At 43.6% G+C, this 13,648-nt stretch overlaps 2 protein-coding genes across 2 annotated transcripts in view; one reads left to right on the top strand and one right to left on the bottom strand.

The window, feature by feature from the left end:
* Positions 1-13,648, top strand: part of T265_01600 (hypothetical protein) — a gene marked incomplete at both ends in the record, with an annotated part of 40,543 nt that overhangs the window by 22,639 nt on the left and 4,256 nt on the right. Inside the window, 6 exons of the mRNA XM_009165659.1 lie at positions 3,087-3,168; positions 3,265-3,324; positions 7,566-7,684; positions 7,943-8,034; positions 9,431-9,943; positions 13,205-13,455. Coding sequence (XP_009163923.1) covers positions 3,087-3,168; positions 3,265-3,324; positions 7,566-7,684; positions 7,943-8,034; positions 9,431-9,943; positions 13,205-13,455 — 1,117 coding nt within the window. The remainder of the gene's footprint in view (positions 1-3,086; positions 3,169-3,264; positions 3,325-7,565; positions 7,685-7,942; positions 8,035-9,430; positions 9,944-13,204; positions 13,456-13,648) is intronic.
* Positions 2,066-2,314, bottom strand: T265_01599 (hypothetical protein; the record flags this gene model as incomplete). Its single annotated transcript, XM_009165658.1, has 1 exon — positions 2,066-2,314. One exon carries the CDS (start codon positions 2,312-2,314, stop codon positions 2,066-2,068), a length of 249 nt encoding a protein of 82 aa, XP_009163922.1.

Below are 13,648 nucleotides of genomic sequence, written 5' to 3' on the forward strand. Positions count from 1 at the left end.
GCCAGCAACGTATACATTCGTCACATGAATTCCTACCTGCATAACTTGACCCTGATCCCATGAATATCCAATATAATACCGTCGAATGAACGGATCTTCGTTTACCAGCCGATGTAATCAGAAAGACCACAAGAGGAACTGCCGATATAGGTTCATGAGTTCATAGACCATTATCGTTCATTACTATCAAAAGTCGCGTTTTGTTGTATTTGTAGTGTCGTTTTGGAAATCGAAGTATTTTTTGACGCATCAAAGAATTCAGTGTAAAACAAAAGCGGTTAATATCTATCGAATTAATGGTTTGCGAAATATTTAGTATGGCACAGCCATCTTAAATAGGTGGTCGACTAGCAACTGTTGCTTGCAGCGCAGAATTGGAACGTGCGGTAAAAATAAAAAAATGAAATCCTTATAGAACACTTCCTACGCTTTCGATTTTCTTAAATTATTTCTTCCTAAAGGAAGCTACTCACGAGCTTCCTGAAAACTTTTCGACAGCCCACGACCGGTTTCGCCCTTCTTGGGGCTCCTCAGGTAGGCACAGTTCCCGAGTTTTCGTCAACCTAATGTTCTACCTGAACCCAAATAGAACTGACTTCGACGAATACACTCAGTTGCAAATCAGTTTGGTTTTCACGGAAGAATCAACGCAATCTCTCATTAATGATGTTCTTCAACTGAATGTGGTGCACAGATTGATTTGCAAATGAGTGTATCTGTCGAAGTTAACCCCTACTTTGTTTAGTCATCTTGAGAATGCTGTGTGCTTACCTCGTGACTTCATCCACCTTATCCCCTATTTGTAACCAAAGAACATAAGTTACTCATCAACCCAGAGCCAAAACGTCAGATTGAAATTTTTTGACAATTAGATGTGAATCTATGTATTGTGCGCGGGTGCATAGATCGGAGATAACTGGAATAAACCTACCGTCTTTCGCCATCAAAGCCGTTTTTTCTTAACAGTTACATACGTCTCGACCGCTTTCCTTCATAGACAACAAAAAGAAGTGGTAAATTCCCCTCAGTATTAGAACGCTTGAGTCAATTTCCTTTCGAATTCTGACGTTCAAGCACCGGTGTCTCTGACGCGTCGGGTGTTAGCTATTCTAGGACCGTCCTCAATAGTATAAAAAAATATGGTTCAGATGCATTATATTAATACAGAGAAATCGTGCGAAAGGCTGAACAGTTTTTACAACTGCTTTGTTTAACCGATCACACTATTTCTACTCAAGCATGTTGTGGATAAAGGTAAATGTGAAGAGAAGACCAAGTACGAAAACTTTCATGATGCAAGGAGGTGTAGAAATCAAGGTGTTGACTCTATATCACAGTTCCGGCACCAGTCACTATGAGCGGCCTGATGTGTCTTGGTTTCATTCGTTAGATTATGTGCTGTGTGGATTTTTTGTTCAAACCGGCACATCTTGAAGCTGCTGCAAAAACTCACACACGCACGTCACATTTGTTTGCTGTGTGCGTTTCGCCGTGGCGTATAAACACTAACAGCGACTACAGAAAAAGCCTGCTTTTTTAACTGACGTGCTTCACTGCCCTGGGGGATTGTGATGTTTGCCGTTCACGCCAGTACAAGCTATCGTGATTCGTGGCTTGGTAGTGGTTGACTACATTCCATTCACACACGCCCAGCAAATATGGTTTCTAAAGGGTTCTCATTTTGCTTGTTTCAGTCGGTGTCACTTGATGTATTGGCATGTAATTTTAAAGGCACCCAAGTCAATAGTTCTTACATGAATACCCGTTACTGTCGCCGTACGTAGTCAGTCAGAGAATCGGTTATACCTATGGGGTTGGGTACTCAAAAGATAATTTCTAGTCTGGATGACTAGATTTCTACCATCTTGGAGACAGTCTGTCCGTAATAATGCAAAGAATTCGGTCTGATTCACTTCCCGTCGTTTTTGGAGTCAAATTTTTTTCAATAGCACTCTGTATTTCGGATAAGGTATCGAATCAAGTATCTCTCTCCCAACCACCGCTGTAATTCTGCTTCAGAATGTGGCCGCGACCAACAATAGTGAGTAGTGAGTAAAGTACGCACTTACACAACCGTGTTGTGGCCGAGCGACGCTTCGGGTTGACACGGCTTCGGTTCACTCTGTTGTCGAAACTCAGTAGGAGGTTCGAACTTAGACTTTAAGTCCAACTTGGAGGACTTTGACATGGTTGAAAAAGTTATTTTGGCAGACAGATTTCCGTAGGACAATCCACAATAGCTACGTCGATCGCTCAGATGAAGCGTATTAGCAATCCGCAGATCAGCTGACTGTATCTTTTCTTCTGTGGACATTCCTTGTGTTCCAGACGCCTCTAAATCATTCTGCTTTATTCACTTTTGCTATACCGATCATTAAACAGTTATCCTCAAACAGTAATAAACTGTCGGGAGATCCTGTGGTTTACTTGTTTCTACCTCGCTAATAGCACACCGTCTGAAGGTCTAGTGCGTTTTAGTGAACTAAGCATGCGAAAACTGGTATGTCATCTGGGTGTCTGGAGCAACCAGGCATTGGTACCGAGATTGGTGTGTACGGAGCCATTTTGCTCCGTCGAGTACTGTTTGAGCGTGGAATCTGTGCACTACAGATGTTTGGGTAAGTGGCAGATTCTGCTTGCAACACCGATGCAAAGTACCGTAGCTGACGGATTTCATATCGGACACCATTGTGAATAAACGAGCAAAGATTAGTGGAGCTTTACTAGGGCAAAATGTCATATCACCTTGCATTTTTGCCACGGGATCTCATTCCCTTAGGTGTGCATCAGCATCAGGTACTTTAATACATCTCCACTCCGACTGGTGTAGCATTGAAAGTAACGAGTGTGCGTACTTTTTCATCCGCTCACGCCGCACGACAACGCTGAAACTTGACATCACCTACGTGCACTATTTACTTGATCACGTTCGAACCGCATGTTCCAACAGGTACGAACAAACAAATAGTATGAATGGCTTATCCGCTAACACTTGCTGATTCCGATTAGTACATAAAGCGGGGAATTAGGTGAGTCTCTACCAAATCGCATCTTCAGAGTTCTATTCCTGTTCCTTCCTTTCCCAGCGAACTTCTCTATCCGCCTACGATGTACAGTGAACACGCGGCTGTCCCAAGTTCGCTGATGATTCGAGCACGGGACTACATTGTAAGTGTTCAGTTCTTCGTGTATCATGGCCTTCACTCAATATATTCGCTTCCCATTAGTGAGTGACTGTTGTTCATTTCAATCTTATTTTCACAGTTGGCTGTGTTTCATCGTGGCGAACACCTAACCAGAAAGACCATATCTTCGATGACCAAGGTAAGCTATTCAGTGGCTAACTTTCTGTGGTTCATAAAGAAGATAGCTTGCACAACTGCGCAAGCAAATTATCTACTTTAATTGGGGTGTCTGAAGTCTTTCGTATATAATCTTGTTAGGCTCGATAGTCTCTGATCCAGGGTGTTATTTGGAATACCCTTGATCCTGATTTTGTCGATGGAAGTGTCCTTCACATCAGGTCTTTTGCAACACCTTGTCAATGGGCACGAGATACTTGCCTCTTTCTGGTCACACTTTTGATTCACGAGATACCTGTCTTCAGCCGACATGCTGTTACCACACCACACTAACACTGAATCTGCTGGTTACTAGATGTAAGATTTAGGGAAATCGGTCGCCTGATTTGCACACCCTAGCTAGTTCAAGCTATCGTTTGCTCCTTTTTTGATTGAGACAGACGTGGTTGAATGGGTTCAAGGCTTTTGGACGCCGGCTAACGGTGGTGGTATTTCGAACACTCTTTTAACCTCTGTTTTGATGTCAGGAACAAGTATCTCTCTCAATGAGCTCGTTACGTGAATAACCTGCTCTTGTAGAGGCATCAAAAGTTTCCTCTTCCTTTTGGTAATTTGATACTGACGAGGCAAAATCTATCAAACAGTTTTTGTTTTGTATGTGTTGTCTAATCTATTAATCTGTAAGCTAAAGTAACCAATACTATTGGTCGTTTCAGTAGATAATCACATGTACAGATTTAGTCACCTTTTAGTTACCCATTATCTCCATACAGACCTACCATTCAGTCAACTAAATGAATCAGAGAGGTTTGGTTGAAGATGGGAAATCGGTTGACGAAGAGTTGCAAGGGTGGATGGCACACCCCGGTTACACAGACCAGAAAGCCTTTACTCAAAGTTCTTACTCACAGGGCAGTGGAAACATTCGGTGTTTTGTTCGCGTACCTATCTCGCAGCTAGTTATTCAATGGCTTGACCGGCTCAGCTGCAAGGGGCTTGTCTAGCTGGAGGATGTAGGGATGAAGGCGTGGACGGCTCACTTGTGGCAATCAGTATTCGCACAATGGAATTGAATTTCCGAAAGCTATGACGTGCCCCTGATGGGCTGAAGCAATCAATCGATTGAGTTCAGAGTACCAGTTCAAGCTTTTGAGCCCCACTTAGGCATCCCGTGGTCTCAGCGATGCTGGGAAAATTATTCCGCCAAACTTTTCCGCCAGAGGTATGACTGCTTCAGTGGACAATGAAATTTGATGAGCTGCGAAAGTATGAACGTAGATTAGGATGGTTTTTGGTTTGAGCACATACGCAACAAAATGCAACATTTTGGCGCAAAACGTTTTACTCCACTTGTAAAGGTTTTGCAATTAAGAGCATTGTGCGGCTAATGGCCCCCTCACTTGCTGCTGTTGCACATAGCGGATAAGTTTGGAGCCCTGTTGAGAAGATATGCTCGCTTTTCGCCCGTATTAGATTATGTGCCTTGCTGTCAATTTGTGCGTTAAACGATGCAGGCTTTAGAGGCAATCTTTTCTAAACCCTTCTTCCTCTGAGGAAGGTAACCTCGCTGCGCCCATAGGCATTGATGTGCTGAGAAAAACAGCTTACACTTTTTAAAGTTATGTCATAGCGAGTGGTGTAATTTTGTCTCCAGACGACCTTGTACCAGGATTCCTCGCAGTTTGGAGACTCGCTGGTTATCATCGGGCTTCTGTTCATGGGTCTTTCTGGAATGATTGGACCTTGAAGGGCTTAGTTTTGATCAACGTAGCCGTAAGGTTACTGCAGCATTGAACAAGAAGCTGCTGCATATGATCGCTATCCACGCACATTTGGTCTAGGGATGAAAAGTAAAGTAAGAAACCGTCTTTAAAAATTTGTGAGTCTGCGGTATGCTCTTCTGTAGACTGTATGTCAGTGAATGGTGACTTTTCCGAGAACAACACAGTTCCCCCTTAAATCAATGATGACTTCACGGTTTCCGCAGAAAAGTTGTCCAGTATTGCCTCCGTGTTTTTTTATATTTAGGTGAAGTGCATAGTAGGGGAGAAGAAACGGTCACTTGAAAACCACAGTAAGCAACAGTAACGAAGCGACATTGGTTGGCAGTCTTCTCTAAGTGAACGCTACCTTGAGGCTTGAAGTGCCACAGCCCATAGAAGCGGTGCATTATACGAAGTGAATTGGGGTTCTCGAGTGGTTTCGAATCAATGGAAGTAGTAACTCTTGAGAGCCTATTTTGATTCCAGCATAACTTTTTTGTCATCAGTGGTAGTTATCGTTCAGCTTTCACACCTTATCGGTGCCTACTCACCGTGCACTCTGAAGCTCGAGGCTTGAGATAGTGCCATATCGCTCAAGCCTAGGTACTAGCAGTTGGGATGCCGAGGTTGAGTTCGAACGACGGACCCTCCTATCACTAGGTTCGTGCCTGAGTCATATCGAGCTTAGCTCTGTCAACCGGGCGTTGTTCATTCGAGCGGCTTTTGTACACTCTCCTGAACCAATCAGTCTCCTAATCAATGGAATTTCATGGTCGTCATAGTAAGTTACGATCTTTTCAAACAGAAGGATGCCACCACATATTCTTGTGGATGGAGATCGATTTCTTCGCTGTTTCTATTCTTTTGACACTGCTTCAAAACGAAACTAACTGACTGAGTCAGTTTTATTCTCACTGTGTATTAGTGATGGTCTTGTGGGAACAGCTGATACACAGTAATTACCATGTTTTTCTATCTTGATTGGTCGAAAAGTTTACATCTGTTGGTACACCCAAGATTTCAATATTTCGACCGTGATTAAACATTTTAGGTGAACATGTAACCTGCAACTGCTATTTGTAGCTGTGAGGGGTTGGTCCAGATGAAGTGGTTGTTTTTCACATTTGGAGTACTGTGAAGAGTAGGCATTATATGGACCTATGATCTTATGTGCATGACGAAATCGGATCACACGGTTATTGTTTGAAAGATTTTGTCTGGTTGGACTTACCGCTTCCGTCGTTTTTCGGAAAGATGAATTTCGAAGCTACTTTCTCTTTTCTCTTTCTTTTTTCTGGTGCCCGTCGAAATTCTGTTTTCTTTTGGTTATGTGGCACGGCTGCTGTCCAACCAGAAGCAAGCTTCATTGTTTGATTTATATCCTGTGTCCATGTCTCAGGGTGCATGCATACTCATGCGAAAGCTCTGGATTAATTCTTTCTCTCGATAACGAAAAAATTAGAGTACGATTTCAGAAAAATGCTGCTGTGCATTGGCAATGCTGGGAAATCTTTCACCGCGGTTTGTGCACATTCATACACTGGTGGCAGTGACCTAATCAAACACAATCTAGACTTAGCTCAAGGATATCGGTCTAAACTAACCTGCAATAGCGTGTCAAAGATAAATTCCACTCCTAGAGGTTAACGTTTTGACATTATTTTTATATGTTGCACCACGATGTATAAATTCACTCTGAACTTTATCCAATAAACTACCTCCTGTGACCGACATTTGTTCGTTTGCAGCCATCTCACTGGTGAAATGCATACAGCTTTATGCAATAGGCTGGATGAGGATGCCTTTCTTCTGGATACTCCCAAATGCGAATTATTTTCACTCATTCCGATGGGTGCTATCAGTCTGAAGAAATCGCTCCTATCAATGTTGATGATCTTTCAGACCCAGAACTTCCAGTGCACCTGATATTTTCGGACCAAATCAGCTCTTTGCATCGAAAATTAACTCGTATCTTTTAAACCTTAGCGTCCGTGTGTTTGTCTTGACCACCTTAACGCGTCATGTGCCCCCTAAGTCATATGCATCAATTTGTTATCGGGTGGGTCCCTCCCACTGAAATCACCATTCACCCGGTTTGTTCCGCAGATCTTTTGAGAATGGCTAGTGCAAATATGCTATGCCAGCAGTTACGTTGACGTTGCCAATGAGGACTTTGTCATTGAATGGGTGGTTGCTCTCTTGAGAAGTTGTTTTTTATGGAAGTTGAATGAGATATATGCATCTATGAACTTCTAGCTTCACATCGCGGCGCATTTTTGAAATCCGTATCTCCGAATATGTACAATTGGTTCATTTCACTTTGCGACTGACTTCATACGCTTTCTACCGTCAGTTATGCATAGTCAACCTCATTTCAGCCACAGCCTATTCAGCGCACGTTTTACTAGTACATTGTCCTGATTCGAGGCTCTATTCCTTGTGCTCGGTTTCGGATTATCGTAGCTAGTACGCGCTGTGTGCCCACATTTTTTCACTGCAGTTGCCTGCCTTGGAAGCAACAGAGATATTGAAGCTTGTGGCCCGGAAGATGAACGCCACTCAGAAGGGGCACGTGAATCACTGGGAATTCCATCCATTGGATACTGACTTCGTTCGCAAGTAAGTGAACCTTAGCTTTGATGTGTACCCATTCACTCCACAAGCCAACATCAAATGAGCTCAGATAGGGTTCTAATCCACAGCGTGACCACGCAAGAATCAACAAATCGATCACCGGACCACTCATAAACTTTCTCTGGCTCATCTACTAGAAGCCTGTTGTGCTCCAAAATCGAATGTGTTTTTCTGTCTTAGAGAGTGCTGGATTCATTTTCCATAATTTCTTTCGATACCACCATCACCTCTTCTTTGTCTCAGGTATCCAGATGTGGTTCAACAACAACACCTTACCTGGGAAGCACGAATTCGACAGCTTTGTGGACAGCTGAAATTAGAACGTCTTGTTTCAGGTGAGTTCATGTAACATCCTATTTGTCCTTTTTCGCTAGGGATACAGAATTGACGGAGGACAGTCATCTAGGGAGTTAATTTCAATAACAGAATTCCAAATGTACCAAGAAGCTTTCAGCTTGGCTTTACGCAGAGTCTCGCACCAAGGTGACCATTGACTATTTCTCAGACGTTTGCTTTCTTTCTATCATTGTATGTTAGAGACATTGTCAGACATGGCCCAGTCGCGCCCTCACTGGCGCTCGTGCATCCAAGCTATTGCCTCCAATGCATAGCTCCTTTTCCAACCCCCCCCCCGCTGACAGTGCTGGATTTATGCACCAATTTATCATCAATTTATCAGCCCCCGCTTGCAATGCGCAGCTACCTGCCCCCCCCCCCCCCAAAAAAAAAAGAAATCATCGGTGAACGAAACTGCGGCAGTCACAACCACTGTACGACGAGTACGCGGTTATTACAGCTGACAATGATGATTATGTTAAACATTATTCTAGTGATCATCTGCTTTGGTCGTCATTCAGTCAATCGGAAGCTTCAACGGTCTGAAGCAGTTTTGTGCTGCCGACTGGTTTCTTGTTTAACGTATGGTACCTTTGTCCTACTTTACTTCGCCTTCATTATATACCGTTTTACTTTAACTGATTCTCTATTTCACTTACATATATTCTACTTGTTTGTTCTCACACTGGCTCTTAAGTACATCATAAAGTGATAGATGTCGAGCTTTCCGTTTTGTAGAATGAACGTTCTATCACCAATGATTAGTGCGAAGGGGATTCACCTTTCGTCCGTATTCTGTTGGTCTTTCGTATGGATCGATTTGTCCCCAGTGGTTGGGGCTGACTGAAATGTTGTCGCATACGTTCTTCTGACCATGTTTTGGGAGGCCACTCCTAAACTTGAAGAGCTGTGCTGTAGTTCGGATATTCATTACCTGAACAGGATACATTGGTTTGCACTAGCAGATTTTCACATGTACATCACATATGTTCCTGTTGGAATCAACCGATAAGAACCTCCTGACTTAACTTAGCGCATCACGCATAACGATTTTGACTCAAAGTTCACCAAACTAAGAAGCGCTCGTCTACATCCACCTGGTGTGTTTTTCTCCACGTCCCCAATTACATAGTGCGGCTTAGGACATTTCATCTACCGAATTAAGGTGTTATGGAACTTTTCGAATGCGGAAATAATGCTGCCCAGAATGACAGGTGTCCTTTTTAGCTTCAACTGATGGCCGTTGTCCGTCTCGCCCAATAAGTTGGTGCACGTGTGCTCCTGTTTATTGAAGGCGATAATACAGCATAACAGATAATGATATCTTCCATCGGTACATTCCACTTTGGCGCTCTGTATTCTGTATCGCATATGGATTTTTTGTTCCACACACAGATGGAACACGTCGGAGGCGTCGCTGTTCCGGCCGAATCTCTTCCGAAAGTGAGTCTGAGGCAGAGTTGGAAATCCGCTCTCTAATTTCGGGGGTTCATGTCTCCTCAGGTGGAAGAAAAACACCCACAACCTCCCGACGGCGACGTCAGCTCAGTCTTTCACAAACTTCAGAGTCGGGTGATAAATCTGAATCGAACGTATCGTGCCAACCGGCTAGAAAGCGCGCACGAACTCAGAGCTTGTCTGCCACATCAACCGTGGTTTCCCCGATTCAAATGCCACAGTTACAGTTGCCCAGCAAAGGCATTGAACCGCGTATACCCACACCTGATCCCCACACCTTCTCTGTTCCAACCAGCCCTCCGGTCTCGAAAATTCTCTCTCCACCCCTCACATCACTAACGACAACCCCAATCAGTAAGCAGCAAGTACTCCGCAAGAAAACCACACCTCACCGCGAGTCTCCAATTCTTCAAGCAGTATCGCCAGTTAATCCGGAAACGAGTGAAACTGGTGAGTTGACACATAGCTTATACTTTAACACAGCTTCTTTTCAACCGGAGCCTGAAAGGTGCTGGTACCGTAATACACATTTTGTCCTGTTTGGGCTTAGCGAATTGAAACAGCATGCCGTCATTTTGTTATGCACGAACTTTTATTCATTATCACTGCGGTTATCGAGAATCCTAATGGCTTCTTTCGTTCCTTGTTCTTGTTCACTTTTGACTAACCCTTTTCAAGTTTCAGTCAACCAATTTTGAAGCTTAGTTACCGCGGTCGTGTCCGGTACCTGGAAGTTCATGGAGCTCACACTGTATTCCTCCAGAGGAGTTCGTCTATCCCCCGCCTCCCCCCAAAGGATAAATAAAAATAAGAGGCTGCTACTCGGAAGTGTCCATACCGCGTATTGCATGCTGGATTCCCTTGGGATTTCTCATCCCTGGATAGTCCAAGATTCACCTCTACGGAGTCAGCGACTTTGTACCCCCAAGGATTGACTTGCCTCCCGTGAATCTGTCTACCCGCATAAAAACACAGTAGAAACCCACATGTTTCGAGTAGCACATGGCGTTTTTGATCGATGTAAGTTATGAGGCACAATTCGACGCTTGAACGGATCAAGTGACTCGAGACCCGTAAAACCCAGTTCGTCTGACTGAAAAAAGATTGCGAATTCAAAACTAAGGAGATATTCGTATTTCAAATGTGTTGAGCTTTATCTTGATCTGCATTGGACATGATTAGGCGTAACTCCCACCTTCTCAACACTAACTCTGGTGTGACATCGTGCGATGGCAGCTTATTGCTACATGTCCGTCATCTATCCACAAGTTTGATATAACGAATGCTGGTGCAAACAGAACACCAATAGTCGATCTTTCAGTTTAAGATATAGTTTTGGATCACTCGTGGTTTGTCGTGGAGTAAGGTCTATGTCGCGAAATGCGGTACCGGAAGAGCATCCATGAACCTAACTAAATACATGTTGGAAGGCGATACTTCATGGGGACTATTTCGCAGTTGCATTCAGGGAGCAATTGTGAAATGAAGCACAGGACCCAAACAAGCAAGGTACGCAAATAGCGTCAATGGAAGCTATTCAGAAACGACAGTCGTAAATTCTCATAAAGCGTAGTGAAATCCAGTACAAGTTACATTGCTTTGACGTTCGGAGACAGACGAGTTGGAGAACACAGAAGTATTCATCCACTGCATGCCCTACTTGAAAACTAAGTTGTACGCCGTCGGCGAATTTCACTCATCTGAGAATTTATTCGATGTTAACGGGAGACTGGATTGATTCGCACCTGAACCTCTCTTTTGAAATTATTTGTAAGCGAGGCCTCAGTTGGTATTCATTAAGTTTCCAGGTTTGAACACCAACTTTGCCAATTATTATACTTCGCCGGTTGGACACGATTTGTTGTTTAAGTGTAACATGAAGTCGATGGAAACTGCGCCTACGCCTACCCGCTGAGTCCCAAGAAGGGCGCTGGTCCTTTCCTCTGGTAATTTTGAGCCAATCTGGTAAATGCCCTCTCAAAATCTCGATGTCCCCATTCTGTTGGATATACTGAAAAAGAATTGTTACTTGCCCCTGTTTGCCGGCCACAAAAATGTGTCAAGATGCCTCTCTTCACAAAGCCCCCGTCGTCCTGTCAATTTAAATTGCTCCACGAGGGCAAATGAGCTAGTCAGCACACATAGGGTTGGCTTAACGAGGTGCCTGATGTCTGAGCACCCTTACTCTGGATGGATTTCACAGGGCTTCAGGATATGGATCTTGTACACTTGTTTGCGCTACTTTGAGACGCTTGTGCTGCTGTCTTCTTTCGGTTCGTCGAGAGCTTGCTTCATATCGAAAATCGACCGATGTTATTTCGGAGAAGTCTATGCTCGATTGTCTGTTCCTAGTACAATTTATAAAACGCCGAATGATCTGCTCCAGGCAATAATCTCCAGTGGTTTTGCGTTGTTACTGTGAAATTTCCACTGAAAAATAACGTCAATACGGCAATCCTGGAAGAGACCAGTTCGAAGGGGGCCCGCGAAGGCATTCCTCGTGAGCAACAGTTTAGTACAATCAACTGCCAGCTCTGGACGCTTGTCGAGTTGGAGTTCATTTCAAACGTCCCACGTTGATCGTTTCTATTGACCTGAAGGCTGCTGTTGACCATGCTGCTCGTGAGGAACTGGCGGTATCTGGAGGTCGAGTGTGTCCCTTTCATATTTATATCCCTTATAAAGGCACTGTATGCGAACTCCTGTGGACGCGTACGAGGCAGACTTTCGCCTAAGTTCATTAGTCCACAAAACCGCCTTTTTTCACTTTTCTCTTCAACTTTGTTATCGGTACGCTAATTGAAATTTTTCTACCTTTCTCTGAAATGTTCCTGGGACAGCATTGCTCTCCTTGGCTTAGATCCTTCAAAAATCCAAATTATTGAAAATAACCTGAGTAATTCCATCTCTTGGTTTGGCATGGGCTTTATACCCCTAAAGTGTAAAGTTCAGACTGGGTGGGATCAAAATTTGTTCTGTTGTTGATTCCAAAACTTTTCACGTCAGCACGGACTTCTCATCTCTACTTTTCACTTCCGAGGTAACCTGCTGTAATTTTTTACACAAGGATCAGTTATTTGTCAACTCTGATCGATGGTCAGTTATATGTTATTAGGTGGGAAATTGTCTTGACTTCTCCAGCCGCATTGAAACATTTATTTCTGATAGGATAGGCAAACACAAGCGCGTTTCCACAATTCGAGGATGAAACCAGCGAACTCCTCATCCTAGACAGAATCGATGTATGGATGGCTTGGTTTTTGACTTGTTTTGTCAAAGGTAGACCCCGCAGATCCATATTGGAACAATTTCTTTTTTGGATTCTTCGCTAATACATTTGAGTAAATTTAGTAGTCCATTTCTTACTGGTAGACCCAATCTCTCCTGATGCACATTGCATCAGTTTGTACAAGTCCATAGCTCTTCAATATTTGCGCTTCGATCGGTTTTCTTATAATTTTTAAAGCAACCTTAGTTTTATGGACTAATAGAAAGTGGTTATGCCAGCTAGTCACAATTGGTCTCCAGTCCGCCCGGTCACTCAAACGTCCAAAGGACCCATTTGTTTTAGTTTATTATACCGCCCAATTATCCTGGTCTACTTACTTCATTCATTTAATGGCGGTTTTTCCCTTATCTCAGTTACTACATGGAAGTGCAGGGTACCTAGTTTACCGAAGTAGCACTGCCTCATTTCTTTATTTATTGCAGTCTGTTCATCTCCAGTCTGCAAGCCGGAACCGACCAGTCCTTGTGTGCGACCAGTTCCCGGAGAAGTGGATGGAATCGCTTCATTCATACTTTCCGTCAAGGAAGAGCCTATGGATCTGAATCACGTGAACGACTCCCTATCGAATCCTCCCAAACATCCCGCACCAGACAGCCGGCTCGTTGCATTTGTGCAGGAAAAACTAAGCATGGTCCCGATTATCAGTCTGTCTGCTTTAGCTAAAATCACTCAGGTAATATAGATCCTGATTCCTGGAAAGATAGAAAACTGGAAACACAATCTTCTATTGCGATCTTACTCGTTTGAAGCTACTGTGTGAGAGCTGCTTTGCAGCTTGAGAAGTGTTTTTAGATGCTTGACTTATTGAAATTCCAGCATCGCTACACCGCTTCAGTATGGTGATGATTTCTCCAAACTAAATTAAT

This window comes from Opisthorchis viverrini, assembly GCF_000715545.1.
Source record: "Opisthorchis viverrini unplaced genomic scaffold opera_v5_17, whole genome shotgun sequence".
NCBI lineage: Eukaryota > Metazoa > Platyhelminthes > Trematoda > Opisthorchiida > Opisthorchiidae > Opisthorchis > Opisthorchis viverrini.